Source organism: Kogia breviceps, chromosome 14, assembly GCF_026419965.1.
Source record: "Kogia breviceps isolate mKogBre1 chromosome 14, mKogBre1 haplotype 1, whole genome shotgun sequence".
In the NCBI taxonomy this organism is placed as follows: Eukaryota; Metazoa; Chordata; class Mammalia; order Artiodactyla; family Physeteridae; genus Kogia; species Kogia breviceps.
Window position 1 is genome coordinate 29813156 of NC_081323.1, and position 15889 is coordinate 29829044.

Consider the following 15889-nt stretch of genomic DNA (forward strand, 5'->3'; position numbering starts at 1 on the left):
CTAGTTGCTCCGCGGCATGTGGGATCTTCCCAGACCAGGGCTTGAACCCGTGTCCCCTGCATTGGCAGGCAGATTCTCAACCACTGCGCCACCAAGGAAGCCCAGTATTTTTCAATGAAAATGAACATTCAGGCTCTACTCGGCTCCCAGGAAGGCAGCTGGATCCCTGTGGAGGTCACTAAATGTCTTGTAAGTAATAGGTACTCAACAAATATTTGCAGATGGATGAATGGATGCTTTTTACAAAGCTTGACTGTCTAATGTCCTGGAAGTTCCCTGCTGTCCAGAGCATGGGAGTAGCTCAGGATGCTGGCAGGGGCCACCTGGCCAGGTGGTCCGAATGTGGCTGGGGTCCTGAGTTGGGGCCAAAACCGGGTTTCAGCACACCCACAGGAGGCGTTATTATGTCCTGCCTACCACTTCTTCACAAGACAAACCCTCAAAGCTGGCCTCTTGCTCAGCAGGGTCAGGGACTCCAGACCTCTGGAAGGGTGGCTGGTGCAGAGGCTGCCCTGGAGAGACAGGAGCCCAGGTTGGGGCTCACTGTGGGCTTTGATACATACCTGGCTATTTAATCACGAAAACAGGAGGGACGTGGATATAGGAGATCAATGGTGTTTGGTCTTGGCCATTCCAGGGTATGAACTTAGAGGTCAATTTTTACATGCATACATTGGCAAACCTCCCTGTATCCATACTGGCTACCGTTTTGGATACACATTAAGGCTTTGGTTCAAAAACATGCTTTTGAACAACTTCATCTGATAAAAATGTAAACCATCTTTTGTTAGATGCCAGGCTAAACTTTATTTTCCTACAAACTATAATGAAAATAAGAGAAACATGTGGCACATGAATACTGTGTTTCTACTTTATTAAGTCGTCACAGTAAATCAGAATTAAAGATAGAGGGCAAACTGGAGAGTCAGGTAGTGGCCATCGGTGAGCCGTGTGCTTCTCCGGGTGAGGCTCACCCCTTGCCACGGGGCACCATGCCTGCCAGGTGGGTTACAGGCAAAGTCTACACCGATGGAGCTATAAGCCCAGATGTGCAGCATCAGGAAAATTAAATAACGAGACAGCAAGATAGAAATCAAATGACATCCTATAACTTAATTTACCATGTTTATCAAATTTCATCCTCATTTACATGTACTAAATATTGTAGACCTGAAAACATAAGAAAACATTCACTTAATGTGTATGTCATACATAGGTACTAGTGCAACTAAAACATGGTTGTTTCCTGCTGAATTTCCCTTCGGATGTGGACATTCCCCTTCAGTAGCTATGAAGGTAGCACAGTTACATCTAGGACATCACAGTAAACATGAAAGCATCCTTCAAACCTCCAGATGATACAGATATGACTGTAAATGAAGCACGGGTGGTCACACCTGAGGAAGGTCAGGAAGACGTGACTTGCATTGTCTACCGATCCACATGATCTTGTTGGTAAGGCTAAGGTCCCATAAGCCAGCCTCTCTCACAGGGTCAAGGCTGAAACCCCCTCCTTCCTAGTGGCTGTTGGGAACTGCAGCCTTAACCGCAGGAAGACACTGTGACAGTCGCTTACCCGAGCTACAAGTCCTCAATGCTGTCTACTTACGGTTTTACCACTTAAAATGTCATCATTTTGTGGAATTACTATTTTTTTAAGTACAAAAACCTACCCAGTGTGACTATAGAACAACATCTTTGCTTCAGATGGAAATCAGTGTGCAGAGACGTGAGGGGGACTGGCCTGGCCCTGCCTGGAAGCCAGCAAGTCTTATCTATTTTGGGCCACTTAGGGCCACTTTTGTTTACAGATGGCTGACCTACTAATGTGACGAGTCAGCACTGTGACTCAGGTGGGGTCCCCACCGGATGAGTGACCCTCGGCAATTTTGCTGAAAGGCATTTATTACAGAAGCTCAATATTTGCTTTTCTAAGTGAAAAAAAAAAAAAGTGATCATTTCAATTTTCCACCCCAAATAACAAGAACGATTCAAGTGTACGTGAGTGCAAGCAAAACTGGTCGCTAGAGTTCCTGTCTCCCGGTTCCAAATCTCCAAACCACAGCTGTTACTGCGAAGAGCCATAAAGCTTCTGGCTGTCCTCTAGGGTCATGGGGCTGCCAAAAATCATTAGGGATTATAGGAAGGTCTACCTATTTGCTGCCTACAACCGGATTTCCCACTCCAGGTCAGGACTGGTTCCTGGAGATGAAATGGAATCATGGTGCAGGAGTCCGGGGGGCGGGGGTTCAATACGGTTCTGAATCCTGACACTGACTAAATCCAAGAACTCTGTAACAGTGGTATTCTAGAGCCTGAAGGCGACACATTCTCCCAGAAGCTAGAGCTTACGTGGCACTCAGGAGCCCAGGAGCACGCGATGCCCTTCCCGCAGGAACGAAGTACCACGTGGAGCAATGGCAAGAGGCTGAGTCCAGAGCCACGTGGGCCAAAGCACACCAAGCAGACAGCCCACATCACTTAAATTCGGGGTGGGGGGCTTCCCTGGTGGTGCGGTGGTTGAGAGTCCGCCTGCCGATGCAGGGGACACGGGTTCGTGCCCCGGTCCGGGAAGATCCCACATGCCGCGGAGCACCTGGGCCCGTGAGCCATGGCCGCTGAGCCTGCGCGTCCGGAGCCTGTGCTCCGCAACGGGAGAGGCCGCAATGGTGAGAGGCCCGTGTACCGCAAAAAAAAAAAAAAAAAAAAAAAAAGTCGGGGAGGGGGTGCCCGGGAAGATAAGAATCATGACAGCTGCTAACACAGCAGAAAAGGCTGTCACTTCCAGTCACCCTTTATGTTGCCACTAAGCCCCCAATCAGGCAACAAATCGGCCCCGTTTACAGGCCAGCCCGGAGCGCTGCTTCTGTTTGGAATGAACCTGGTTCTCTCGGGTCCCAGCGGTGCTCGAGCTGCCCCTTTCTGTGGGCCTGGCCTCAAGTCCTACCTGCAATCCTCTGTAAAACAGAAGAACAAGCTCCCTCGAGAATTAGAAGCCCCCGCCTTCCAGGAAAGCCTTTCTCCACTGTCCCCACACCAAGGCTGGCTCCTGGGTCTGCCCACCTCTCCTGCCAACGTCGGGTACCAGCCCAGCCACCTGGACCTGTGTGGTCAGGAAAATCGGCAGCTCTGCGGAAAAGTGGGCCCAGCAGGAAGGTGGCCAAGGCAGGCTGGAGGGTGTGCACAGGTGAGGGCAAGAGCGGAGAGGAGGAGGGCAGGGGAGGGCGGGGAAGCACCTGCGCAGAGACCTTTCCAAGCCCTTAGCTGGCGGCTCCGTGTTCTGAGCCCCGGGCTTACTCTGCAGATGGCCCGAGGGCCTAGATGATAAGCAGAGAGGGCCTGCACCCAACACCCCGACCCCAGCAAGAGTGCCCGGCAAGCACAGACGGAAGGTGGGGCTTTCTTTCTTTTTTTTTTAAAAAAAAGATGGAACAGGCCTTCCTTGGGGAGGCAAATGGGTACAAAGTAGGGATCACACACCCTCTGCTCGGGATCTGTCACCCTAAACCTCTGTGTGTCAGGAAACATGTGTGAGGCCCCTGCTGGCAGGGCACCACAGGGCAAAGCCTTTGGAGGTGCCTGGAAGGGAGCTTTGCAGGGACAGGACCCTGTGTTTCTAGAATCACCTGAGTGCTCTGTGATAGAAGCTTCACCGTCATCACCTGGAGGGCCTCCAGCAGGGCCAGGGGCAGGAAACCTCTCCCCAGTTAGCGGGCATCAGGAACCAGGTGGAATACACACAGCAACGAAGGTAAAACATCCCCCGGGCTCGAGACTCTAGGGAAAGCCAATTTCCATGATGATGAAATTTTGGACTAACCATAAATCCTAACAGAAGAAGAATGAGAAAAATCAAGGCAGGGAACATTCCTCCAACAACCTAACAGGCATTTGGCTGGCCCCTCGGTGAGACATGATGGGTTTATAAACGGCCGAGGGACAGAGTCGGCTGCCCCCCGCCCTCCCGGAAAGCCCAGAACCTTCTCCGTTTTCCTCTGCTAGGGCAGCCCCTCCGGCGCCGCGTGACAGTGGGCGAGTCTCCGGTTGTTGGCGACTTTTTCTTTTCTTCTTTCGAAGCCCAAGGTTCCTGAGATGCCACCGCCTAGTTTGAAAGTCCGATCCACAGCATTTCGGTGGGATTCCTCTTCAACTTCAGAAGACGGTGAACGGGGAGACCGGCTGAGGGTACCAGCAGGGCAGCGATGTTCCCGGAGTCTGGGTTTGGGGGTTCTGGTGGGGAAGTGGGGGACTCTCAGCCGTCTCCCCCTCCCCGAGAGGCGCCCTGCAGGAGGCTCAGCCTGGTGGCCAGGGCCCTGGAAGGAAGCAGAGGGAGGCCCACGTGGGCACAGGTTGGAGGGAGGTTGTGCCACGGCCCCTGGAAGAGGGCTGGACCCCCGCCCGGAGCGGTGCGTGCAGGGGTGTTTGCTGAATGAACCCACAGACCAAGGTCTTTCTTCCCAGTCTTTGCTCTGGACTTTCCTGCAGCATAAATGAAGCTATGAATCTTTTTGAAATTCACTGGGCCTTACCGTCCAATCTGCAATAAAGAATGAAGAAAAAGCACTAATGACAGTGCGGGGAACGGGGGGAGCCAATGGAGCAGCACTGCCCAGAGTCAATGAAAGAGCAAGAAAAACTTCAGGGGTAGCTTGTGGATTGGTCGGTGTTATTATTTACACGGATCTACATGCTGATACTTCACACCAGGAGTTACAACTCGATTATTCCCCAAGGGGTCTGAGACAGGAGGTCAGGACTAACTGAATGTGTCTAGAAGCGCCTACAGCTGTCTAGCTCCAGAGAGAAAAAGGAATGAAGCTGAAGTCTGCGTGCCCGCCACACCCCTAGTTCCCAGGGCTGCTCGGAGGAACTCAGGTGCCCGCTGCTGCAACACCGGGCCGCTGTTGCTGAGGCAGGTCCCCTGGGCAGTGCTTCGAGGGAGGACCGTTTCGTCACCCTCCTAATAACCTATTTTTAAACCCTGCTGGGCTGCGCCCCAGCTTCCTCAAAAGCAGGCTTTCTAACCTTCTCCCGACATCCTTCACTTCTGGGGCTTTGGCTTCTGCCATTTCTATCATTACTGGCCTTTGAAATTAATTTATGCAGTGACCTTATTCACAGACAGCATCTTCTGTCATTTTCGGACCTGACCTCATTGTTTCCAGGGAGAGCCTCTGGAATCAATAGCTGCAAACACGCCTGGACCCAAGGAGACCACCTTCCCCGGTGCTGTTCCGAAATTCAGCTCCTTGAGGTCCCCCAGCCCGGGCTTCTGTCTCCTCCCTCTGGTCTCAGGAAGGTCGGGCAGAGAGAAGAGTTGTGGGTCTCTCTCCTGCTGTTTTAGTCTTTGAAAACAGGCTGCTTTCACTAAAAGCAGCAGAGCTGTGCTGCCATCCGAGGCAGAGACGGTGTTGGTTACATCGTCCCATCACCCTGGGGCCAGAGGTGGGCATCGCATCAGCATGTAGTCCAGGGGAGCGGGCTGCAGGGCGAACAGCCCTGACTGAATCCCAGGTATGATTCCCGTTTGAATACCTTCACTTCAAATTATGTAAGACTTCACGTTATTAACTAAGCACCACCCCACCCACTTTGTAATCAGATTGATAGGGAGAGGGACACCCTTCCCCCAAAATAGCAAGTAAATGAAAGAGATAAAGTGATGTTCAAAGACCTGATATTAAGTGAGAGTACTTCTGGCCCAGAAGGGAAACGTTTAACCCTCCACTCCTACTAGGGAGGCAGGAGGGCACCCCTCTCGGTCCTGCACTGCAGGGTGGCGGGTGGCCAGGGTGATGCCAACTTTGACGAGCTGCGAAGCTCTTAGAGCAAAGCGGCCTTCGTGCATCTGAGGGCAGTGGACCCACCACCGGGGGCCCCGGGAAGGTCACGCCCGAGCAGGAGCCTGCCTTGCACGCCCCCGGCATTCCTCCAGTCCCCACCTTTTCGTTGGCCCGTCCCCTGGCTCCTGTCGTGCCCAGTGCACCCCGCGATTGATGGGGAGGCGGCAGCTGCAGACCGAGCAGGCTGGCCGCAAAGGGGGCGATTCCACTCCTGGCTGCTGACAGCCGCTGCCCCCGCCCGGCCTTTCCTTGTGCTGGAAGCCGGGGGTCTGTTCAAAGGACACTGGAGCCCCACTTGGCCACCTTTGTGGAGGAGCAAGAGGACACGTGTGGATACGGGGTCCCAGCAAATAAAAGCTTTTGCATGAATCCCCACTGCTGGAGGGGACTGTACAGCTGTTCTGCCCGGCCGACATGGACACCTGGGCTTTGGGGCTCGTGTCGCCCTGGGGGCTGGCCCCTGTGAGCCCGGGGTTGGGGCAATTCTGTGGCTGAGGGGCTAAGAAAGGGCAGCTGGGTTGGAGGGTCAGCTCCCCGTGGCAGTGGCCCTGCCTGCGGGAGGCGGGCGGTGCTTCGGCTAAACCAAGAAATCTAGACCCCAACTTCCCCCTCCACGTCTACTCAGGCAGTGACGGCATCTGTGCTGCGGCTCCACTGGGGGTGACGCGGTTGATAAATGACACCTCGCTCCCTGACCTGCCCCATCATCTTCCTCATCATCTGTCTCCCTTCCACCTATGAGCCCATGAGTGGGTACAGCCCAGGCCACCCCGAGAGGCTTTTCTGCAGCACTGCTGCGGGGTGTCTGCCGTCCATCGGGGCACACAGGAAGGGCCTGGACCCCAGACCGGGGCAGAAAGGGGAGGCGCCCGGAGGTCACACCTGCCGTGCCTGGCCTGCCCTCTGGGTCCTAAACCACAGCAATCCCGGGGTTCTCCACCCTCTGAGATCCCCCAGCTTTTGTCTGCTCTTCCTTTCCCAGCTGTTCCATTCAGCAGACCCGGGACGACTTGCCCTCCCCAGCCCAGGCCTCGGAGGCCCCATTAAGGCCAGAGGTCAAAGGCCAGCCCGCACGTGCTGTGTCTTATCGGCCCATCTCAAGACCCTGCTCCTCCTGGCTCGGCGACAAAAAAGGGGGCGGCCCCGGGTCCACTGGCTCCCTGAGGCCCCGCACACAAAAGGGTGGGTGACAAAGACATTTTCTGGGATGGCAGGTGTTGGTGTTGGATTCCACCCGGAGTACAGGGGCCAAAGAAAGGCCTGGCTGGGTTTCCGGGGTGGGCAGGCAGCGCAGACACGCAGGGCAGAGCCCCTCTGGAGGAGCAGGAGGCAGGAACCTGTGGGGCATCTCAGCATTGAGTCAGTCATGGAGGGAGATGGGTTAGTGAATGAGCAGGGTGGCTGGCAAATCCGCGGAAGTGTCAGTCTTACCTTGTACAAAGACTGCGCTGAGGCCTTTACGTATCTGAAAGGAAAGAAGAACGTAAAATGAAGTGAATGCAAGCCTGGCACACGCACGGCCCAACTTGATATGAGCACAGCGCTAAAAGTACGTTTATTCCTGGGCGGCCTGAGTGTTCTTGCAGTTTCAGAGATGATTACGAATTGGAAATTCCCCTACAAGTCCCTCGGCAGGACAGAATTCTAGCTGGTGTCACCTAGATAGGTGTGAAACGAAGGTAACGTTAGCTCTCCCAGGATGTCTGACAGGTGCTCTTGGAAGCCCCACAGACACTGGGTGGCATTGACCTTGGTATCCTGTCCCTGCTGCCTGATGTTTCCTAAATATTTGGTCTAAGATACAGTCAAAGAGAAGAGTTTTCAAGACCAGCAGTTGGAATTCTATGGATGCCTTGAAAAAAGAACGGACACCCTCTAAGTGTACAAGTTTACATGTCTCCAAGTTTCATTTTACAGGTTTTGAGTGGTACGCAGCGTGTTAGTTCAGTACGGGTGGCACCTGCGATGTGACAGTCCCCAGGGGGGAAGCACGCAGTATGCTGTGCAGAGTGTGGCTGCGAAAGGGAGCCTGCGGAGGCGACAACGGACCCTCGCGCACAGAGTAGCAGGACCCCAGCAGTCCTACCAGACCCCAGAGAGGCTCTGAGCTCTTTCGTGCCTTGTGATAGTTTTTCTTAACTACCCCAACTCCCCCCTCACCACGGCCATCCTATTTCCCATGTGGGTTTCCTTAGCAAACGCAGCCTCTTTCTGCGCCAGGTGACAGCTCCTCACCCTAACCGCCACAATGCTCCTGAATTCAGTGTCATTAGACCACCATCATATCTGGACAAAGGACATTTATCAATGACACGGACTGCTGTCTGTCCGGCCGCCGTTGTAAACTTGGATTGTCTGCTGACCTCGCCAGCAAGGCAGGCACGGTGACCAGGGCCAGTTTCTAAGACGGATGCCGTCGGAGGAGGGACCACCGACAGATCTTAGGTGGGGCTCTCCGGAAGAAATCTGGGCTTCTCTGAAGCTGTATTGTACAATCTATCAATGAAAATTTCACTCCTCCCCACCCCCCAAAATTAGGTGGGGTTGGGAACTTCAGGATAAATAGCCAATCGTGATGATGCACTAGGCTTCTCTGTCTTACTAGATTTCTAGCCACTGTTAACGGCTCCTTCCTTACACGGTGATCGAGCTCTAGGGGCACAGGAAGTTCTCAGGCAGTGCTGCTTCCTGGTGCTGGACTGGTACGTTTTCCGAGGGACCTTTAGACAGTGCAATGATCTAGATTGCCTGTCTTCCCCCAATGCACCATGTGCTCCTGGAAGACGGCAATCGTGGGACATCTCTGGGTGGGTCTTCCTCCAGTGGAGGGGCTGGGCTTCCCAGGGCCCTGTGCTGCTGACCCTCTCCCCACGAAGGGGCTTCTCGGTCCTCCTCCCCTGCAGCCCCTCGGCCCTGGTGATGCTGGGCGTACAGGCACCCGATTGGTGGAAGCAAGCAAACAGATGGTGCGTCTGACAATGGAGGGCTTGTTTGTAATTGCTGATGAGGACAGCCTGCCCCTCTCCCGGTGTGTCCCCAGATGCAGCCCGGTGTGCTGTGCTGGACCAGACAGAATGTCTCAGGAACTGCCAATCCATGGGCGAGTTAAGGAGATGCAAAAACAGAGGCAGTTGGGGGTTGCCGTAATTATTCCATGGGGCTCAAATGTCACTTGCCCTTGACAAACAGACAGTGCTACCAAAGGGCGGGGCCCCTGTGCGTGGCACAGAGGAGCAGGCTGTCAGCTTCCTGACGCCTCCTTGGGGGTCAGCAAGAGGTACCCACCACCCTGAGCAGTGGTGGAGACACCAGAAGAGACCACGGTGCTTGGAGCTGCGTGATGCCCAGGGGCATGGGAGACACAAACACTAATGATTTCATCAGCCGGGTGCCTGGTATGTGCCAGGTACTGTTCTAGGCTCCAGGTGACAGTGGTGAACAGAGCAGATGAAACCCCTGCCTTTGGAAGCTTTGGCAGCCAAGTTAATGGCATGCCACTGAGGGGCAAAGATATCTTACTCTTTATTTGTATAAAGCGCAGATAGAAGTACAGAGAATATACAGGTAAACGGTATTTCTGTGGTGTTTCAGGGGAGGAGACAAATTAAGAAATAGAAGCCTCCCTGGTGCGGCAGGAAGAATAAAAGGTGGAGAAACACTGATTGTCGGGTTAATATGCATCTTAAATTCAGAGTTTCCTTACACGTGAGTGGTGCTGGCAATCAGGAGTCGGCCCCGCTCGCATCTGAGAGCAGCTGAGCGAGACGCCCCCGGAGACCCTTCGGGAGTAACGTGGATGCCAACGGGCCAACTGCGGTCACTCAGCAGCTCAGATACAGAGCGGGCGTCTGGAGACTCCAGAAGTCGCTTTTAGAGAAAGAGAAAGATGTCCTACTTCTTGGGCCTTGTGAGACTCCTCTGACACCTGGATATCCACAGGGGTTTCAAGAGACACAGGAAACCACCGTCTTGGTTGGAGATTTGCTGTGCTCTACGCAGCTCCGTCGGAGGCTTTCCGAGAACCGGTGGGCCTTTCTGTGGCCTGTTTTCTCTGGCTGAACTCACCGGAGGGCAAAAGAACAAAAGGATTTGCACCAGGCGTCTTATCTCCGAGGCGAGGCTGCCGTCCAGGACTGTCCCCTGGGATAACGCTGGGCCGGGTCAGAGAAGAAAAGTGGCTGCTCTCCCTGGGTCCTTGTTACTGAGCCGTCAGTGTGGGAAACGATGAGCTGGTTCAGGATAATTAGCGAAGGGAATGGTATTGAGAGCTGCCGTGGTGAGGGAGAGAAACAGTGGGCTGGGGTTCCAGCTTTAGGCGAGCGCTAAATACCCTCCCAGCAGGAAGGCGGACCGAGCGGGAGATCAGAGAGCTGTCTGGGCCGTTCAGACCCCTTGGAATGGCTCCGAGGACCAGGAACAGGTGCAGCAGTAGACGGGGTGAGCCTACATACTCAACTCAACACTGGCAACCCAAGGCCAGTGGGCACTAGCCAGCCTAATTACCATTTCCAAATGGCCCAAGGATGGCTTCCAGAATTTCCAACCCAGCAGAAGGGGCTGCGTCCTGGCCCGGGACCTGGCTCTGGGCTCGGCTTCCTCTTTTTGGTCGTTGGTCTGGCCCATCAACTTGGGTTCTGAAGCAGAAAGCTAGGGCAGCTGGACCGAGAGACAGACGGGCAGAGAAGGTGTGTGCCTTGTGCCTGCCCACCTGTGCGGGGGCCTGGCCAGCGGGTGGAACGTTCTTGAAAACGCTTGTCTGGCATTTTTCTCTTCCCCTTCCATGACTATAATGTACATTTATGCATCTATGACTGAATTTAACTAAACATTGAAAATTAATGTCTTGTTAGGCCCTCGTGGAGAAAAGATGTTTCCAGACCCTCCTGCTAGCTCACGGAGCGTGAACACGGAGATCTCAGTCCATCCCGGCCATGGAGAGACTGCTCATTTTACCAGATTGAATTATTCACATCTCAAAATGGAAAAACAGTACAGAAATGTTTGTAGCAGCAATATTCACAATAGCTAAAAAATGGAAATAGCCCAAATGTCCACCACATGATGAATGGAACCAAAGTGTGGTCTGCCCTTACAATGGAATATTATTTGGCAACAAAAACATGTAAAATAGTGATACAGGCTACAACGTGGATGACCCTTGAGAACGTGCTAAGTGAAAGAAGCCAGTCAGTAAGGTCCACGTACTGTCTGATTCCATGTACACGAAACGCCCAGAATAGGCAGATCCAGACAGACAGAAAGTGGACTAGTGGTTGCTTAGGGCTGGGGGTGGGGGGAATATGGGGATTGACTACTAGTGGGTTTATGTTTTTATTTATCAGGAGGGATAAAAAGGTTCTAAAATTAGATTGTGGTGATGGTTGCACAACTTTGTGAATGTACTAAAAAGACTGAGTAGCGGGCTTCCCTGGTGGCGCAGTGGTTGAGAGTCCGCCTGCCGATGCAGGGGACGCGGGTTCGTGCCCCGGTCCGGGAAGATCCCATGTGCCGCGGAGCGGCTGGGCCCGTGAGCCGTGGCCGCTGAGTCTGCACGTCCGGAGCCTCCGCGACAGGAGAGGCCACAACAGTGAGAGGCCCTCGTACCGCAAAAAAAAAAAGACTGAGTAGCATACTTTAAATGGATGAATTGTATGGGTATGCAAATTATATTTCAATAACGTTGCTTTTCAAAAATGACAAAAAAAGAATAGAAGTTGGCCTGGGCACCACTACTGCCAGAGCCTTTCCAAGAGGGAAACAACAGAAGTGGCTCCAAGTTCTAGGGAGAAATCCCCCATGGGACCCAGGGAGGCAGGGGGCCGGGGGCCGCTGTGGCGTTCAGCAGGAGCCCCAGCCAGGGTCCTCCCGAGCCACGCCACACACCGCGAACCATCCTCAAAGCAAAGCAAACGGCGCTACCCCTCGGGTGACACACTGCTCTCCCTGCGAGGGTGTCTCCCAGCTTCATTCTAACTTCATCTGTTTTATAAAAACTCAGGAGTGGCCTTGGGCGGCGAGGCGGTAATGATTACACCGGGATTCTGTGTGCTGCTGGGCACTGGTTTTTAAATTCCCCAGTAATCGACAGCTCCAGGAAACACAGCAGTTACATCTGTGGTGACTCGTGGGAGGACGGTGAGTTCTCTGTATTGGTCTGAGGAAGCAGTAAAGGTGCAGTGGGCTGTCTGGGTCCTACGGATAAAAGCTGTCCTTTGGTCTTCAGATGTGAAAGAAGCTGCTTTAGCCCACAGCTAAGATGTTTTCTACACGTGAAGTCTTCCTGCGCTGCCCACTTCTAACATAGGAAATACTTTGGTTAGCTTTCAGTTGGATTTCTCAGTTATCCGTGCCGAAGAGGGGGTGCATTTGCTACCTTACACCCTGTATAGACCATAAAGCCTCCGAGAACATCCTTTCTGCCTGTGGGGAGGAACATTTTGCCTTTGCCACTAAGGCAGGACTCCTCCCCGCACCCTGCTTTTCACTTCTGTGAGCGTGTTCCCCAAAAGCCGGGGTCCTTTCAGGGTGGGTGATGAGTCTCATTTGGGAGAAACTTAAGCCGTGACCCCGGCCTCGACACAACAAAAAACACCCAAGACTGAGAACAGTTCCAAACTGCCAAAGGGCTCATTCTTGCTCTGCTGAGGGCAGACGGTGGGGAGTATGTGCATGAAGCTGCAAATCCCCACGGGGATGTAAAGAATTACTGTCCAGGCGCTTCCCTAGTGGCGCAGTGGTTGGGAGTCCGCCTGCCAATGCAGGGCACGCGGGTTTGTGCCCCGGTCTGGGAGGATCCCACATGCCGCAGAACGGCTGGGCCCGTGAGCCACAACTACTGAGCCTGCGCGTCTGGAGCCTGTGCTCCCCAACGAGAGAGACTGCGACAGTGAGAGGCCCGCGCACCGCGATGAGGAGTGGCCCCCGCTAGCCACAACTGGAGAAAGCCCTCACACAGAAAGGAAGACCCAACACAGCCAGAAATGGATAAATAAATTAAAAAATAAAAAAGAATTACTGTCCATGGATTGTTCTAGAGACCATTTCTATCAGAAATGCCACGGAAGCTCACCCCATGTCCCAGCCCTTCTGGGTAACTGGAAGTCATGTTAAGTCTCTCCAGATGATGGAGAGGTACCCACCGTGGTCCTTCATGCAAGCTCGTGGGTTCTGGTGTGAGTCTGGGGGTCTTGAAGGGGTGAGCACAGGTCAGAATCCCGCCCAGTTCCCCTGAAGGAGGGGTGTCACTGCGTTCCCTCCACCTGTGCTGGCTGGGTTAGGGCTGCGTTCCGTGGCACCGGGCTGAGGGGGCTTCTCTGGGGGCCTCTCTTGTGGGCCCACAGTGAAGGTCCGGGGAGAACAGCTTTTGAACCACCCACGTTCACTCCTTAGTCACACATGCACCATGTGCCTGCTGCGTGCCAGGTGATGGGTGTGCATTTTACCTGGCTGGTCTTCCGCCCACCCCTCCTGAGGAATATGCCCTGCAGAAGCCAGAGTGATCTTTTCAAACAAGAATCACAACATGCCACCCACTGCCTCACACCCCTAGGGAGCTGCCAGTCTCATCAGAGTAACAGCTGAGGTCTGTGCCTGGGTTGAGGGCCACTCTGACCATCCTCCTCCTCTTCCATCCCCACCTCACTGGGTTCCTCGCTGCTCCTCACATGGGCCAGGAGAGCTCCTGCCTCAGGGCCTTTGCTCTTGCTGTACCCTCTGCCCGGACTGCTTCCCCCACATTCAAAATGGCTCCCTCTCCCTTGTCTCCCTCAAGGCTTCCTGCAAACATCACCGTCTTGGAGAGGCTGCCGCTGCCACCCCATTTCAAGTGCACCCCACCCCTGCTTTTTTTTGTTGTTTTTTTTTGCGGTACACAGGCCTCTCACTGTTGTGGCCTCTCCCATTGCGGAGCACAGGCTCCGGACGCGCAGGCTCAGCGACCGTGGCTCACGGGCCCAGCCGCTCCGCGGCATGTGGGATCTTCCCGGACCGGGGCACGAACCCGTGTCCCCTGCATCGGCAGGCGGACTCTCAACCCCACTGCACCACCAGGGAAGCCCTGTAAAAAAATTTTTTTAAAAAGATTGCATTAGCCCTGTAAAAATTTTTTTTAAAAAAGATTGCATGGGCTTCCCTGGTGGCGCAGTGGTTGAGAGTCCGCCTGCAGTTGCAGGGGACGTGGGTTCATGCCCCGGTCCGGGAAGATCCCACATGCCGCGGAGCGGCTGGGCCTGTGAGCCATGGCCGCTGAGCCTGCGCGTCCGGAGCCTGTGCTCCACAATGGAAGAGGCCACAGCAGTGAGAGGCCCTTGTACCGCAAAAAAAAAAAAAAAAAAAATTTTTTTTACAAAGTTGACAGGCATGTTCCCTATTTTTAAGGGATTTCTTTAAAGCCTTTCAAGGGACTTTAAAGGCCAATGGGAAAAGAGGAACCAGTTTTTCTCTTTACTATGCTATTTAGAGGTTTATTTCCTGGTTATCATCATATATTCTTCAGAAAAAGGAGGGTATAATATATTCTTCCTTTTTTTCTTCAGCTGTCTGTAATGTTACTAAGAGAGGTCCCATTTGGCTTCTGCTTTGGTTGTTGCTAAATAGAAATTCAGGCAAAACCATCGAGGCTTCCAGGAACCCACCCTGACAGCCGAGGCTATCTGTGTTCCACCTGCTAGAACCTTCTGGAGGTGAGGGCCCCAGCCATGGCTCACAAGGCATGTGAACCTGTGGTGTCAGGAGCTCCAGACTCTTCTGAAACAATTTCTCTAGGTTATTGCAAATAAGCTTTAAGAGTCTTTTCCAAAAACTGTCTGTGAGAAAAATTCTTGGTACCTGCTGGCCATCTCCTGGCAACTGCTGTCTGTCCCCGGGGCCATAATTAACAGTGAGGCAGGAGGAGGGTGCCATTTGCACTTAAAACCCTGCAAGACTGAGAAACCAGGGCAAACCTAAGGCAGCATTTCACAGAAAAAGCAGCAGCTTTAAGTTCTTCCAAAGGAACACGTTAAATGTCATGTTGATACTCTGGAATGAATCGTCTTGGGTCCTGCCTTTTCCCGAGAACCTGGGACCAGCCTCTGCGTCTAACTGCCCGGGGCAGGAGGGTCCCGCCCCCCACCCCACGCTGGCTCTGAAGGACTGGTTTCTTCCTCTCTGCATCTCATTCTCTTGTCCACGGGCCTTCCAGTTCTCAGAGACCCCATCTCTGCCACAGTGGGAAACTTACAGGCTGACCAGCAGGACGCTGAGTGGGGCAACTGACACACATCAGGTAAGTTTCCATTCCTTCCAGGCTCACGAAGCAGACGGCAAGGCCGGCTCAGGGAAATCTCAACCACTGACCCAAACCATTGACTAAATATCTTTTTTTTTTTTTTTTTAATTTTTATTTATTTATTTATTTGCGGTACGCGGGCCTCTCCCTGTTGTGGCCTCTCCCGTTGCGGAGCACAGGCTCGGGACGCGCAGGCTCAGCAGCCACGGCTCACGGGCCCAGCCGCTCCGCGGCATGTGGGATCTTCCCTGACCGGGGCACGAACCCGTGTCCCCTGCATCGTTAGGCGGACTCTCAACCACTGCGCCACCAGGGAAGCCCTCTTGTTTTTTTGATAAACCTCTGTGACATGTAGTTGTGGTTTGGAGCTAACTGATCTGCGCTTATTAATAAGTAGCCAGTTTTGGTGATTCGTGAGTGTCTGCTTTTCCCTAACAAGAGTTCAAGCTCCAGGAGGGAAGGGGAGAGACAGACTGCAGGGTCTCCAGAGCCCTCTGTGCTCCCCTGAAACGCCCAGCAGAATCCTGCTCAGGGGCGGCTGCGAGAGGGTAACATTGTTTTCTATTCGATCAAGTGGAACAGATGTTTGTCTCATCTCTTGCTTCCCTCTTCTGGAGCTGACACCAGGGAGAGTAAGGAAGTTTTAGAGGAAATAGGGAAGCACGAGGCAAAATGTGGTGCGAAACAGGGTAGTCAAAAATTCTCTTTAAAACCGTCAATATCACTTAGGAAAGCATCCTAACCAAGTTTCACTTATTCCAACTGCGTTACCCAGTCT

At 53.5% G+C, this 15889-nt stretch overlaps 1 protein-coding gene across 6 annotated transcripts in view; it reads right to left on the reverse strand.

Annotated features, from left to right (window-relative positions):
* Window positions 1–789: 789 nt before the first annotated feature.
* RALGAPA2 (Ral GTPase activating protein catalytic subunit alpha 2) overlaps window positions 790–15889 on the reverse strand; it is a 285244-nt gene continuing 270144 nt past the window's right edge. For 2 of the 6 annotated variants that reach the window (XM_067013805.1, XM_067013802.1), the window contains 2 exons: window positions 7275–7308; window positions 790–4313 (listed from right to left, as the gene is read on the reverse strand). In XM_067013805.1, the coding sequence (XP_066869906.1) occupies window positions 7301–7308 (8 nt within the window). In that variant the 3' untranslated portion in view covers window positions 790–4313; window positions 7275–7300. Of the gene's footprint in view, window positions 4538–7274; window positions 7309–15889 lie in introns of all 6 variants that reach the window. The other 4 variants (XM_059038836.2, XM_067013798.1, XM_067013797.1 and 1 more) reach the window with 3 other exon arrangements.